This window comes from Drosophila eugracilis, unplaced genomic scaffold (assembly GCF_018153835.1).
Source record: "Drosophila eugracilis isolate 14026-0451.02 unplaced genomic scaffold, ASM1815383v1 contig_2154, whole genome shotgun sequence".
Lineage (NCBI taxonomy): Eukaryota > Metazoa > Arthropoda > Insecta > Diptera > Drosophilidae > Drosophila > Drosophila eugracilis.
In genome coordinates this window covers 2,214,620-2,231,108 of record NW_024573038.1, presented here as the reverse complement: position 1 = coordinate 2,231,108, position 16,489 = coordinate 2,214,620, and the positions used below count along the sequence as shown (strand labels likewise).

The 16,489-nt window shown below is 37.2% G+C and overlaps 2 protein-coding genes across 2 annotated transcripts in view; one reads left to right on the top strand and one right to left on the bottom strand.

The window, feature by feature from the left end:
• LOC108108508 (frizzled-2) overlaps nucleotides 1–1,378 on the bottom strand; it is a 93,614-nt gene extending 92,236 nt beyond the window's left edge. Inside the window, exon 1 of the mRNA XM_017216576.2 lies at nucleotides 815–1,378. The gene's annotated coding sequence lies outside the window, so the exon portion shown is untranslated. The remainder of the gene's footprint in view (nucleotides 1–814) is intronic.
• A 605-nt stretch (nucleotides 1,379–1,983) lies between these two features.
• LOC108108509 lies at nucleotides 1,984–2,841 on the top strand. The gene is made up of 3 exons (XM_017216577.1): nucleotides 1,984–2,240; nucleotides 2,302–2,631; nucleotides 2,686–2,841. Exons 1-3 carry the CDS (start codon nucleotides 2,166–2,168, stop codon nucleotides 2,839–2,841), a joined length of 561 nt encoding a protein of 186 aa, XP_017072066.1. The 5' UTR covers nucleotides 1,984–2,165.
• The last annotated feature ends 13,648 nt before the right edge of the window (nucleotides 2,842–16,489 follow it).

Below are 16,489 nucleotides of genomic sequence, written 5' to 3'. Positions count from 1 at the left end.
TTATTGAAAAAATAGTTTCTTCTTGAATTTTAACTTTTTATCATAAAATGAATGGCACATTTAAACAATTTTAAATAATTTTCTAACATTCGTTTTTAGATCTGATTGACAAGGAAGTTCAAAATTGATGGTTTAGATTTTAAAGTAAATAAATAAATAAAGTAAGCAAATAGTATTTACAAATGTACTAGTTCTTTAGTAAAAAACTAATTTGTGTATTAAAAATGGTTGCTTAATAATTTCAACTGTTATAATTTCAATCTTTAATAAGCTTTTGAATCCCTAAATGAATATGAAATGGTTGTAACGAAAATGTAAAATAATTAAGACATTACTCAACAAACTAATTCAGAATTTTGTAAATAAATTTATTTATAAATCTAACATAGTTATTTATCAATTTATGTTGCAAAAATTACACTTTACAGCGAAAAATTATGAATGTAAAATGATTTATAAAATGTATCTATAGTGAGCTTCGCTTTTGAAATTTCGTCGACATTTTCCTTACTGTGTGCGAAAAAACACAACAGAAAACAAAAATAAAATGCAAACAACGGAAAAGCGGAAAAAAGAACTTGGCGTCGTCTGAGTTTGAGTTTTCAGCTCTCTGTGCTCTCTTTTCTTTTTTGCAGCTGTGTGCGTGCCTGGCTGTTGTTGTGTTTTCCCATTTTCCACTAGAAAATGTGAATGATTTTCCTTCACTTTCATCAACAGCTGCGCTCACACAAACGCAAGTATAGTACTCTTTTCATTTTGTTTATACTTTAGATACACATATGTATAAGATAGCTTTTTGGTTTTGTATCTTTACCGTTTGGCTGTGTTGTTTTGTCGTGTTGCGAGTTTGTTTTTTAATATTCTTTTTGTTTGTTTTTAGTTTTTGTTTGTTTATTGATTTCTTGGTTTTGTGTTCTTCGCCGGCTTGCTATTTTGCAAATGCCGCCGAAATTGCAATCAATTGCAGTTTTATATCGCCAGCTCACACAGATACCCACGCACACTCACTTGCACGCACACACACTCACACGCGTCGGCTACGGCGACTGCGACGCCGACTGCGACTGCAGCGTCGGCTGCGCTGCCCTCGTCAAATGTCCGTTAATTAAACGCGCGATTTTTTTTTTTGTTTGCTTTGTTTTTACTTATATTCTTTTCATTGGTTTCTCTCTTTTTGCTTTTTTCCGCTTCGTTATTGTTATTAACTTTTGTTATCAGCCTTCGGCGCTGCCAGCATCGACTGAGCTTTGCCTTTGGGGCTGTTTTTTTTTTGTATTTCCCGTCTGCGGTGTAATTTTCTGTGACTTCGCGATTTTCCTTTTGCCGCGCAATGTAGTTTTTCCGGTGATTTCCACTTGCTAACTGACTTTCTTCCGACTTTTCCAAACGGCCGGCCGTTTTGTTTTGCAAAATCCACAGAGAGAAAGATAGTGAGAGAGAGTGTGTAAGAAATGTGGGGGAGGAAAGAGAAAGAGAGAGAGGAACCGTTGTGCGCCTGTCCAAAAAGCTCGCGAAACAAATTGGCAAATGAAACACGTAACGTAAGAGCTAGCCCGCCATCACGTAACGTAATGTAGGCTAAGAACGTTAAATTTGAAAGTAAAGATTTGTTTTTAATATAATAGGTTAATGTTCTCGTTAACAATAAAAAGTCAGCTCTCCCGCACTCAATAAAATTAACAATACATCTTAAAAATGTAACTTTTAAATTGGTTCGATTTCTGTTTCATAATTCCAAAGTTTCCGGTTCAGTAACAGGATTGTGGGGATTGCACTTTACGGGATCATTTATGCAGAAAATGTTCTTACTAAATAATTAATTAATTAATAAATTTTTTGAAAGGTATAACCGTTATAATTTTCACAAGCATTTTGTTGAAATACCCTTTTTATTGATAATTAGCCTTAACTATGTGGCTACTTTGGACTACGATGTTTTCTGCTATATTAGCTTTTTAGAAATGATGTTATTAGTACTGAAACCGTCCATGCATAGAACATGTCTTAATATAGCATTACATTTTAAACAGTAAATGCTGTTAAGAGCTAAATAATTCAGCTCATTAAAAGTCAATCACTTCGTTAATTGCATATACAATCAAAGTAATATCCATAATTTTTAAGCGTTGATTTGTTATTTAGTCCGCAAAAAGTAGTCCGCTGAGATGAACGTCAAAAGGCTTTTAATATTGATTGAAGTGTTTTTGGGGACTGCACTGCTGGCCGAAGTCCGTGCAGAGGTTAGTCCATCCTCTTAAGCATATATAAATTAACTATATTATTCATTATCTTTATTGCTAGATGAATGCCTACATGACAAAACTGGAATGCATTAATTACCTGCCAGAATTGATAACTAACGTTAGTTGCTATCTAAACAAAACAGCTGCACAAACGAACAAAAGAACTGCCTCATTATATATAGAGTTCGCGTTGACCCAAGATGTTCGAGACGTTGAAGGCGTTTACGTATTGACCATGAAAAGAGGTTCCCACTTGACCAACTTTACTACCCTTAAGCTAGACTATTGTCATTTGTTATCGAGTGTTGAGTCGCAGTTTTTACTGCGGATGGTCACCACTCAGGTTCGCAGAGTTGGCAATTTGCCACTGGAATGCCCTTTTAAGGGGGTAAGTAAGCTGTCTTTCGACCTCCGATTATTTCTAAATTATAAATTTTTTAAGAATCAACAATATTATATAAGGGGATTTACCATCAATTCAAAACTTATTCCCAGCTACTTGCCCGAAGTGAATTTTATTTCGGACGCCCAAATAAATCTCAAGGATCGCAAGGCATGTCGAATAATTATCCATGGCCGCCTTTTCCGTCGTCATTAATTACAAAGTTTTCCCAAATGACTCAAGTTAACCTTTAAAGAAACTACTAGTTAAACCAAATAAGTTGTAAGTCCAAAATTATAAAACTGTATTCACGTTTCCGAACAAATTTAAAAATGTACCAGCTAACGTAAGGCTTTAAACCCCACATTTTTAAATAAATTAAGAAATTTTATACATATTAAAAAATGTTTCGCTACGACAATGGGTCTTGCTAATAAAATATTTAATAGGGACATATTAAGACATAACACCATAGTTTTCGCGGTTAGTGGGCGCTTGTTTGCTCTCAATTCTTAATCCCAAATTTCTATCTCAGCCTTTATACACGGCTAAATCGAATCGGTTACTGATCCTTATCAAGAATATATATACTTTAATATATGGCAACATCATTGAACATAGTTCGTTGTTACTCAACGATGAACGGGTATAAACACATATATATATATATATATAATATATATATAAAATACTAATACTATTTAATATATATAGTATATATTTAATATATATTATATACATAAACAGCCTAAAAGTCTAAACTAATCGTTTTTCGGGGCCCATCTGTTTTCTAAACAGACAGCATTGGTGTTGGAATAGGCCATGTTATTGAAGTTTTTAATTATTTGCATCTAAGATACCCCTTAATTAGTATTTGGTATTTAAATAAGTCCCACAAACCACGAAATTCGATATTGTCCATTCAGCGTGAGTCAACACATTTGACTTTACATTAAATTTTAAACTTTCCCAAATGTAACACATCACTATAGTAAACAGAATAGAACAACAATAATCACAAACACTTTCTACCAATACTCTTTAATTCATTGGAACATTTTTGATCGATAAAAGCTTGGGTTTATACATAAATTATCTTTTTAAATACAATTACTTTGTTAATCGTCCATGCCATCACGGTAATTTGAAGTCTCCCCACTTTAAAACCCAGAACCGATAGTCCAGTCAATACAAGTTCAACCGCTGAAATGAACGTCAGGAGCTTTTTTTTCCTATTTCTGGGAACAATAATGTTTGGCAGTGCTTTGGGAAAGGTTAGTAAAGAAAAAATTATATGATTTTAAACTAAAATACTCAATTTTTAGATGGATCTGTACTTGACCAAAGTTGAATGTCATAATTATGCACCAGAAACCATTAAAAATGTAAGCTGTAGCTTGACAGCCCCGAAAGGGGGCTTGCTAAACGTAGAGTTTGCATTTTCCCAGGATGTTAAATACATAGACGGAACTTACGTATTAACGTTTAGTCAAGGTTCTTACGTTGCCAACTTCACAACAATGAAGCTAAACTATTGTAAGTTATTATCTAGTAATGACTCGCAGTTTTTCCTTAAGATGGCGATGACTGAAATCCGCCGAACTGGCAATTTCCCACTGGAATGTCCTTTAAAAATGGTAAGTTAGCTGGCTAAAAAATGTGACACAAATTTTTAACCTATTTTACTTCTTACATATAGAACAAGCGGTACTATATACGCGGATTCAAATTGGATATAAAATATTTGCCTAACTATATTCCAGAACTGACCTTTGTTTCAGACATCCTTGTAAATTTTAAAGATCGCAAAGCATTTCGCTTAGTAACCCACGGCGCTGTTTCCCGTATTCGCTGATGCCCACTTTCAGAAAACTTTCCTGAAATATTTTATATTCCTGATCCTGACCTAAAGTACTTATGTAGATATCAGGCCAAGGATTCCTTTAATTGTGAATACAAAATTTATTGCACCACTTTCCATATAGTAACCCTTTTTTATTTGCGAGTATCACTGGGCTTCAATTAATTTGGCAAGGCAGTTAAATAGAATTACTACTGCTATAACCCATTTTTGATATGGATAGTTCTTAGTGTAGTTCCAGGACTTCAGTGTTTATATCCTGGTTACTAATCCTGTTTAAGAAAATATATTTATTCTTTATAACGATAAAGGAAATGCCCTATTTTTACTGAACATATAATTCGCATCCACATACGAATACATTTGCTGATCGAAAATTCACGCGTGGCCAAGAAGATTAAATACTCCGCTGAACCGAATCAAATATAATAGCTAACAATTGATCATATCAAAAGACGATCACTTCATTAAGCTATAACATTCATATGTTATAGCTTACTGCGCTTTAGAAACCCTAATAGCTTTTTAGTCCAGAAACGGGAACCTTGCGAAATGAACGTGAAATGGCTTTTAAGCTTGTTTCTCCTGTTGGGCGGGGCAGTCAGTTTGAGCTGCGTTCTTGCCAAGGTCAGTGTAATAAATTAACTATTCTAATAACAACTATATCAGTTTTAATGTTTATATGACAAGATGGACATTTACATGACCGGCATTGAATGCCTTAGCTATGAACCAAAAATAGTACGAAGTCTGAGCTGTGAGATCAACACAACAGCCTCAAAAGCTGGCTTGCTAAATGCAGAGATTTCCCTTTTCGAAGACGTGACAAACGCTGAAGGCCTTTTGATAATCACGATGAAAAGAGGTTCATATTCGACCAACTTTACAACAATGAACCTAAACGTGTGTACCTTGATGTCCAGTGTGAACTCGCAGTTTTTCCTTAAAATGGCAATGTCTGAAATTCGTCGAGTTGGTAATTTTCCACTGGAATGCCCTTTCAAAATGGTAAGTTTTCGAAAATTTTGAAAACATTTTAAATTTCTGTTTTTTTTCATAGAACAAGAGGTACTATTTAAATGGATTCACAGTCTATTCTAAATATTTGCCCATCTATCTTCCGGAAATGATCTTTGATTCGGATATCCTTTTGAATTTAAATAATCGCAAATCTGCTCGGATTACTATCACTGGCCAGATTGTGAGGCGTGACTAATTACTTTTTTAAAACTTAAAATTGTATTCATATGTACTTTATATACATATATTATGTTTTGTAATAAAAATATAATAGTTTTGGGGTGGGCCTTAATTCAAATTTGATAATGAATTTACGCTGAACTGGAGATCCAGGCCTTAGTTCCTAACACTTCCTGGAATAATTTCTAGGCGTGATAGGTTTTCATTGAAAGTAACAGTTTTTGAGGAAAAAAGGAGAGGTATACCGTTTGTCACGTTGAAAAATCTGATATTTGGAAACCCTGCGGTTATACTTAAATTTCAAATGTAAAGCAATTTGTGGAATCCAAGAACGAGATTTTAAGTCAGTTTTCAGGAATATGGAAATGGAACACCTCCTGCGCATGATCCTCTCAAACTGAAAAGTTTCGCTTCTTTTGCTCTGCAGCTCTCGCAAGTACACAAAAACAAAAGCCTGGCTAACAAACCAAAGGGGGTTAGTCCGCGAGAGGGGTTGGCCAAGAGCAAAGAGTTAGGCGGAGGGGTGAAGCGAGGGGGCGAGGGGTGTAAACGGCTATATTGCTAATGGCAGCAGCAGGACCAAGAACTACCGGCCGGTATTCTCCACCAACTGAATGCGGTCAGCCAAAGAGCCAACGAGCCCAAGTGGCCAAATGGAGAAGTAACCCAAAGGATCGAATTATGGTTCCTATATCTGTTGTTATTCCTAGTTTTTGTTGTTGTTGTGGCGTTGACAAATGTTAAGCTGCATTTTCGGTTTTAGCCGAGCAGAAGGATTAGGGGTGGGGTAAGGTAGTGGGGAAATGGGCTTAGTAAGTCCTGGTCATGAGGTTTTGTTATAAACTGCGGTGCTTGAACTATGTCTAGTTTTGATAGAAAACAAACTGATTAGAGAAGAGCAGATTAAAAGAACAGATTTGAATTGAACAGAAGAAGAGTTGAGATAAAGAAAATTATGACGGTAAAGCTTAATAAAAATGCTGTTCAGTTTTGAAAGGGAAAATAGAATGTATATTGCAAATATGAATCAATAATCCAATTCAGTTAAATAAAGACAAGATAATTCATATCTAAAAATGATAAACTACTACAAATTTTATGGTTAGCAAGGGGATAATAAAATAAATGAAAACTGACCAACTATTGAAAGGATTTCACTCTGGGGTTTGAGTTTCTTACCTCCATTTATAGTAATTTTATCGGGAACTTCTTCAAGTTTGTGTGTTCTGCTTATACACTCGTCTTAAAATCACTTAAAAAGTGAAAAACCAATACAAATTTCTTAGTTAAAAGTTGGGAAATCAAAATGAAAAGATTAAACTGGATTGTTATCAAAATATATCGAAATAACATATTGAATGTAAACAACAACAATTTTATAGTTAACCTTAATGATTAAAATGATTATTTTGGACTTATAAATTCAGCAGAAGAAGTTATGCATTCTTAACCGTGCTAATCTTCACCAACTCAAGCACTGACTCATACCCTCTAAATTATTTATCTACAAAGATCCCCCACATTTTCCCCACCCACACAATTCATCAATCGGCACCGGCACAATATTTTCATAACAATTAATTCCATTCATAGACATTTGTTGGTTTGTTTTCCGATGGGCACCTGCAGTGCATTGAAATTCGAAATTTGTTTTCGTTGCAATTAGAAATTTTATTACGGCTGGTGGGAGGTGGATTTTTGGGGAAAACTGAAAAACTGAAATGTTTAAGAGGTCCCCGAGGAGCCACAGAGCCCAAAGAATGCTCTTTTTCCGAGGGATACTTTATGGCCAAAACACAAGATGGTCGAGACCAGTTGTTTACCTGCGAACCCAAAAAACAACGTCCAGAAATTATGGCACGCGTGCTGGGGCAATTAGTTAGAGAGCTATGGAAGGGAGGGGACTATATGGGGGGTTCGACTATACTATATCTGTCTGATTCGCAACGGGGGCGGCACTCAATTTGCCATTTTTATGAGGCGCTTGGAAGCGAATTGAAAACAGCCCGCCGTCAGATATTCCATTTGTGTTCTTTTTCTGTGTCGGTGGGTAAACAATCAAAAATCTGGGGAGTGAATCAGCGGGAATTGCGTTAACCATCATGCTGGTGGAAGTGCTTCCTCAGTGAGAAAACTGTCTCGTCTCCCTCTTGGAAGTAATTTACTCGGAAAGAGTGCTCGCAATTTTCATGGAACCCGCACTCATTTGTTAATCGTAATGATTTGTGCAAATGCCGTTAAATGCCATTTGACATTTGTCAAACAGAAGTGACCTCAATGCCAGAGTGGGCGTAGTCGGACCACCCCACCCATTATCTGTATTATGAACTGGAAAAAATTACATCGTTGCCTAAAAGTTTTTACAAATATATTATTACCTTCCATCTCTTATTAAACATTTTTATACAGAAAAAATCATTTAAATATATGTTAGAATATTCCAAAATACAAACTAATTACTTAATTTGAACAGTGTATTTCTCAGAGTGCGAAAAGGAAATGGTCGATTGTCCCAGGAACCAAATTGAAACTGATGATCCAGCACTCACTCAGTCACTCAGTCACTCACTCACTCAGCCATTTCCTCATCCTCTCCAATCTCCAATCTGCAGCTGCCAAGTGAGCCATCAGTGAGCTTTCCCTCGGCCTGGCTTTAATCAAAATCTATGATGTGTTATTTAATTAAAATTATAAATATTACAAACAATAAATGCCAAACTGTGCGCACGAGTGTTTGTCTTGGTTATCTGTCAACCGGCAGTTGAATGAAGTGTTTACTTTTGGGCTTTCAATGTCGCTCTCACAAATGAACGCAATTTTTTCACATCAAGTGAAAATTAATTTGTAAATGCAATCATATGAGTTATGCTGACACGTGGGTTACAAAAACACTGCAATTGAATTCTTAAATGATAAAGTAATTAAAATTTAAGCGAGAGAGTGTGCATTTTGGTAGTTTGTTTGTATTTTAAATCTATTTATTTTCGCTTATAATAAATTGACTTTATAATTGAATAAAAAATACAAAACTATATACTCAGTTAGTTATCTTTACATCCGAATTATTAGCATTTTGTGAAAATTTGTCAGCATTTTTATAACAGCCGAGATAGAGCTCCTGGATAAACCATAATTTATGACCTTAGACCAGCCGCTTGTACAGTGCATACGAAAAGTCGTTGAACCGATTCTCTGCAGCCCTTGGCTTACCAAAAACCTTTAATTTTATTTTTGTTATTTGCTGCAATTTCCACTGATTAATTAATAACAATAAAAATGGATTGGAGAGTGGGCGGGAAATGGAAAATAAAATAAAAAGAAACGTTAATGATTAAACACAGTGGCTATCCAACAAAAGCGACACAGCAACAACAGCATCAATTTGTTTGTTGCTTTTGATTTATAGTGGGAAATGCAGAAAGGCGTAGCACACTTTCGGGGCATTCTCCAGGGGAGGTGTGGAAAAGGCTGCAGCTGGAGGAAAAGCTATAAATCAGTAAATGGTAAAAGTGGGCGACAACGCGCGCTTTGTTGCAGTCGCCATGGATGCAGTTTTGTTGCCGCCGCTGCCCCTCCGGTTGTTTTTTAACACTTTTCCCACCGATCTGCAAAAAAATTCAATGAAGCGACCAGCAGCGACAAAACGGCAAAGCGGTGGCGGCAAAAACCTGACAGCAGGCGCACGAAAAATTTGCATCGCACAAACAGCAAATACGCAAACACATAGAGCTCCAGGAAACATACGGCTCGAAAACACATGCACAGGTAGAAAATCCGTTAATAAAATGAAATTAATAATTTAATAGTTTGAAGGAGTTTTAGCACTTTAATATTCGTATAATAATAAACTAAACCTTAAACCAAGTTCTCAAAGAAATATTAAACCCAAAAATAAACCTTAATGATCCAAAAATCCCTTTTCTACGTCTAATATTTCTGTCTGTGCAGCCACCAACACTCTGTGAGAGAGACACAAAATGTTAATGCAAATAAATTGCCTGCTGACTTTATTTAAATTTCCCATAAGACACACATGCACAAGGACTAGAGGCAGAGAGAGAGACAGAGAAAGAGAGGGGGATGTGGTCGAGAAAGAGAGGGTGATAAATGGAGAGGGACCCGAGGTCCTGGAAGTGCTGAAGGAGCCTCCTAAGCAAAGTGCTAGGCCGGAGCTTCCATCCGCTCCCTAACAGACATGTGTTGCCTGTGGCAGCTTTTTGTAATTTTAATTTTGATTTTAATTTGTGTTGAAATATTTACATAATCACTGACTGACAACACACTGCAAGAGGCGGAACAGAACCCAGTCTTATAGAGGTTGTGATGGGGGTGGTGTTGGGGTTCGGATGGAACATCTGCTTGGGCGCAGAAGATTTTTGTATCAAACTTTAATGAAAATTTATAAGGTCTGCATGAATGATTAAGTAACCATGCGGTGGCCTGGCAGTGTGTGCGTTTGTCTTATCACTCGGCTCAGCATCTTCTTCATAACTCGAAGGCTGAGAGTTTAAAAGAAGCAATAAAGAATTTTATTGCCTTAGCCACTGGCGTTGATTTTAAATAAGCTGGAAAACTGTTGCCTATCATTGGGCGCTGGACTTAAATAGGTGAATAATGGGAGGCACAGATTTATGAAACTTAAATGAAACAAAACTAAGACGAAACCATAACAAAAAATTATAAATAAAATATTTTGTAAATTCAAAAAAAAAAGGTAATATTCTACTGCGATAACCTCAAAACCTCTAATCTGATCCTTGAAACATTTTCTCAGTTTGCCCTTCAATTTAAGCCCTCGCTTAGATGATTTTAAGTTCTAATTAGTCTTGAAAACAGGAGTATATACACAATTTGCGAAAGCTCTCAAAGGCTGATGTCTGTTTTAATTGCACCTGGCAGGCCCGAAAAAATGTGCATAAAAAATGTATAGAAACCAGCATATACTTTTAATTAGAAGCCAAACTGAGGCCTACGCTATCCTTAGCCCGTTTTTTGCAATTAACTTTGGCAGAGCCAGCTTGAAGTGCAGCTCGACTATCCGCAAGATGCAATCGCTTTCACTTTGGCAAAAGATCAAAGGCACCCGACAAACATATGCCCAACAATGGCTGCCTCATAGATACTTCCTCAGCCCCAAACTCAACCCCTAACTCCGCCTCAAAGCCTTACTCTCGTACATATAGAACGCTTAAAACGAGTCGCGGCCTCACAACAATAACAAATGCAACTCCCGGTGAAAGCTAAACGCAACAAAAAATTGTTTGTGGGGAAAATGGGAGGGCAGCGAATAAGTGAATGAAAAAATATTTATGAATGGAATGTAACTACCGCTGGCAGATAAAAGCACCGGCACAGGCAGTGATGTAACAGGTACACTTTACGTGGAACTGAATAGGGTACAATAAGCTTATAGACATTGGAACAGACTTATAATAAAATACCTTATACTAATCTTTTATTTCAATTTAATAATTATTTAACTTCCTCTCTTCTATTTACCACAAATTGAGATGAAAATGTAGGAGGCCTTTGGTTTTTACTTAGATTATTACAGTTTTTTAAAGTAAGAAAAAGTAAGCTTTAGGCTCAGTTATAATTCAAAGTACATTTTTGTCTTAGGTATATGTATGGTAGTCTAAAATATATCTATGAAATAGTTTTTTAGTTATAAAATTTTATTAATTTACGTAGTATGCCTAAAACTGTAAGTTACATTAAAAATGCGTTGAAAAATAAAGCTACAAACGTTTAAAGTGACTAAAGAACATTATCTATTATCATTTGCCCATGTAAAGTACTAAAGCGGAGTGCCGTTGATGTGTACTCAGATGCAACTATCTCGATGCCAAGCAGCACTGGGCACAGGGCTACAGGCCATAAATACAGGTAGTCGCTTGCTGAATAGCCTCGTAAACGATGCCAAGTGAGGGTTCCAACTGAATGTGGAGTTGGAGTCCTAAGTGAATTGCCATACACTGCGCACTCACGACATCATGACAATGGGCCTCCCCTCATAGCAATTGCATTGTGCATAGTTTTGCCAAAGTCCTAGTCCTCGGTTTCAGGCTCCTGGCTTCTAGTTCCCAGCTCCTAAATCCTAACTCCCGAATTTCCCTTAGTTGGAAAACCCTTTTGATTTATGACATGTGCGTTTTAAATTTGATTTTTTTGTGCCCACATATGAGTGTCCTTCGATGGTAATTGGCACAATCAAAATTGTTGCATACATTTATGCGGTTTGATTATGTGGTGAAAGCTGCAAGGTTTAAGAGGCACTTTAAAGTGCCTTAATAGTTGGGAATGCATTGGGTTGGAGCATTTATTATTTATTTATCATTAATTTACCCAACTTATTAAAATAATTATCTTATTTCTAGTAAATACTTCTAATGCTTTTGCTTTTAAACATTAAAAGAAGTTTATAAAAAACTTTATACAAATGTAAAAGTAAAAAGTTACTAAAAGTATCTACCACATTGACAGGTAGAAACTTCGGGAAAAACACGTTACACAAATCGCATGTTAATTCCTGTGGAATTGCGAAAAACACACGCAACACACAAGGATGCAAAGACAGGAGTCACGTGAAGATGCAACTGCAGAAGAACCGAGGACTCGACTCGACTCGACTAGGCCCAACACAGAAAGTGCAGAGGGTTGATGGCATCGGGATGGAATGCCGGCCCAAGCGAGAGCCACAAATTGCGGCAGAATGCATTTTTCAAAAGACAAAACGAGAGTGAGAGAGATAAAGAGAGAGAGAGAAAGGAGGATGCAATCTCAAGTGGTTATCTCCGAGGCCCTCTGGACCTGTGGGACATGGGGACCAAAGTCAACATCAAAGTTCACGCCGACAAAGCGTCGAGAGTAAATGTTTAATGAGCGAGGCGAACGGGGAGCGTAGTTTGCTAAAAAGGAGTAAAGGATCACGACTCCTTCAAGCCCGGGCGCAAGCCAATTAAAACAAAAGCCAAAAAACAAATGCACTTCAAGCGGGGCGAAAGCTGGGAGGAGAGCGCGTTTGACAGTGTCAAAGGAATGGAGGAGCGAGAGCCTACCACGTGAAGTGTTTGGCAACATTGTTGGACCTTCCAGGACCTACCCCAAACCCCCCTGTTCCCTCATTCTCCTCATTTCCCCCCACCACGCACTCCAAGCAACAGTTCTTCTTTGAAGTCAAAAGGATTTTTTCCCAGGCTGCAGCGAAAATCAGAGGCACAGTAAATTAGCTACACTTCACTCGACTGTTTAGCCCTAGGGAAAGCAAAGGGGTTAAAGAATTTCCACCGGAGAGTGGGGAAAATTCCATTGACAGCTGCTGCAGCCTGAAGTTTGGATGACGGGCTAATCAAGGTGGCAAATTAATCTGGGAAATCAGAGAATGAAGTACAACCATTCGGGGAAAGTGGTAACGGTTATTATTTTCGATAGACTGAACCACCAATTTTTGAAAATTTCCGATACTGATTAAGTTTGCACTGCACCTGCATCAAAATACTTTCTAAATAAATAAATAATAAAGGCATTAAAAGTGCGTAAAACGGAACGTAACTAAGAAACTTATCTTTAATCAATATAAACCTTTCAACACAAAAAAATCACATAAAGCACTATAAGATCCCAACCGTGATCCAAAGACCATATTTTCCTCGCAATTTTTCTGACTTTTAATTATGCTTAGCTGACAGAGCAAACTACAATGGCAGCGTGAGGAAGAGGAGCTGGGAAAGGAGCAGGAGCTGCAGGACAAAGAGGAGGATTAGGTTGAGGAGGAGCTTTAGGCCCACTGGCGCCCGGCGATATGTGACAGCCATTTAATTTGATTTATGGCAAGTGAATAGCCTTGATTAGGACGCGTTGGCTACAATGAGAACCGACGCCTGAGGGGCAGGACAGGCATGTGGGGCAGGATGTGTGCGGTGGGTGTGCATGTGTGGATGAATTTAACTCAATTTCACATAAATCAAAAATGTAGCCATCCCTAAACCCGCTCCCGACTCCAAATCCCGATTCCCCTTCGTCCTTCGAGCTGCTCCTGTCCCGCATTCATTCATTCATTTCCCCCGTGCGCACCTTGGCGCTAATCGCATTTCAATTGTTGAAACGAATTGCGAATTGAATGAAGTGTTGAAATTTCAACAGCAAGGCGAACCTCATAAGTACACTGGAGATAAATATTTGAAATTATTAAAATATATTTTCATTTCCTTTATAAATAAATATCTGTTAGGCTAAGGTTTATACAAAATAAAAAGACCATTACAATGCCTCTTATAAAATGTATCGTTTTTCGGAAATCAAAATCTGAGCTATGTTTTTTAAAAAATATATGCTTAATTCAGGAATAGATTGGTCTTAAGTTAATCTGACTCCTATTGATAAATCAAAAAATAGCACTAGGTTTCTTAATTGTTAATTTATAAAAGTGTTAATCAGATTGTGAATCCACTTATTGTTTTAATAGTTATAGTATAATTTTAGCTTAATAGTTATAGTATAATTTTAGCTTAAATCATTAAGCTTTTTCATATCTCATACTTATTAAATGTTTGGCTTTATACTAAAATCTTGTCTTTAACATTAAAAGTTAGATAACTACGTTTATTGAGTTAATTATAATAATAATAAAGTTAAGGTAAACAGATTCTCAGGCTTGCTTAAGGAAAACTTCCTAAAGTAATATATGAGAAATAAAGTAATTTTGAAGCGGAATTGTACTTACAATCAAATTAATTGTAAACCAATTTGGGTTAGATTTCTTTAAGTGTACAGATATAGATTTCCCCTATGAGCGAACAAGTTCATAAAAGTAAATCCAAAGCAGGCAACAATAAGCGAATTTAGGTGTCAAACAGCAGGTGGCAATGGCAGCCAACGGAAGTGCCTGACGTCCTTCGATTGCGGACTGGGGCTTGGATTTGGGTTTGGGGTTCGGTTTCTGGGTTCTGGGTTCCAGGTTCCGGGATCCGGATTCCGGAGTGGGGTCTATGGGGACTGCGTGGTATCGTCAGAGACAGATGATATCTTAAACACACACACACTCAGACAATCACACATGACTACCCAGCCAAATGTTATCAGAAAACCAGCAACAAGCAAAAAAAGCCAAACTGTTGTACAATTTTTGACATGGGTTACACCGAACAAAGGGCCACAAAAATGGGGCGGGGGCTTAGATACGTATATAGGAAGATATATATATATAAATAGAGCAAACCTTCTTTCGATATCATTTGGGCAGTGGCTGGGTATGGGCAAACCGCAAGAACATCAACTGATGGCAGATAAATTAAATTTTGCGGTTCTAAATGGGCAATCAATGAGGCGTTCCACAGGAGCTTTCCCTGGCGAAACTCCATTTCCACTCCGAAAACTATGTGGAAATAAAATTTAAAAATTGAGCAAACACGAGCCAATAACTTGACCTCCGAAAAGGCAGACAGGAGAAACGGTGAAATGCGAAAGTAAAAGAAAGCAATCCGAAAAGTTGTTAGTGAAACTTTCAGCTTCGACGTCAAATATTGACTCAAGTCGGGGAGTCCTCCCACCCCTTTCTCCGGCTTCCCCCTCGACAATTCAAGTGGGTGTTGTTGTGTACAGTTGACACCTGGAATCCCCCTTCTACGCCCCTGTTTATTGGTATTTATTCGGCAGCCGGAATGCCTAATCAAACAGTCGACGGAGGGGACTTGAAGGGCTGCTTGAGCACACAATATACTCGCACAACTAATATTGAACGCGATTCGGAATCTGCAAAGGGAAATCCTTAAAGCCAGAAGCACTCTTTATTTGAAAAGAAAGGGGAACGGACGGCGAGGATGAAGGGTTAAGATTCGAGATTCTGTGGGGATTCGATTTGAAAAAGTCAAAGCTGCAGTTTGGAAAGTCAATGTTTTGATGGATAAATATGTTTCAGTCATTTATTACTTTGACATTAACGTGGTTTTCTTTAACTTTTAACTTTCTTTAACTTTTAACTTTCTTTAACTTTTAACTTAAAAACGCCTTACAAAACCAAATAAATATACAAGGAAGTATTTCTTCCACTAATAATTTAAGGTAATCCCAGGTATACTATTTACTAACAAAATAAGCAATAATAATTTTATAATTTAAGTCCTTCTACGGTATCTTCATAATCATATTTTATGACTTTTTCACAACATTTTCCCCAGAAGAATATGTCCGTTGAATATTCTCGCTTAACCTTAATATGTATTATTAAAATAGTTGTTTACCCAAAGATTCCAATCTGAATTTTAATTTAAAAGGTAATTGAATTTTTACTCAGTCAATTATTGTTATATGAAAAAGGATCACACCTTTTCACACATTTTTCCCATCTAAGAAGTATCCCCTCTCCAGTCTAGACTCAACAGTTGACCAGCAGTTAATACGAGTGGGTCAATGGCTTAACAGTTGAACGCCAAATAACAACGGGACCAAGGGCCTAGGCCAACTTGAATGAACGGGGCAAAAGCCAATTCCATACAAATTCTATATCAAAAGCATACCGTTTTTTTTTTTTTGCATCTGAATCGGGCAGCGCTCGAGGGAAATATTTATTAATTAACCATTATCGTTGACTGGGCTCTGACTCTGACTCTGCCGCTGACTCTGCTGCTGACTCTGGCTCTGGCTGACTGCTGATTTCGATTCTGCTGCTGATGCGTCGATGATAAATGGATGTCTGAAGTGCAATTTGCATGCGAGCAGAACAAAAAGCGAGGGAGAGATGTCAGAAAGAACAGGGGAGGGGGAGAGGAAATCAGCGGCGGCCATTGATGCCATTGAGATGCGGAC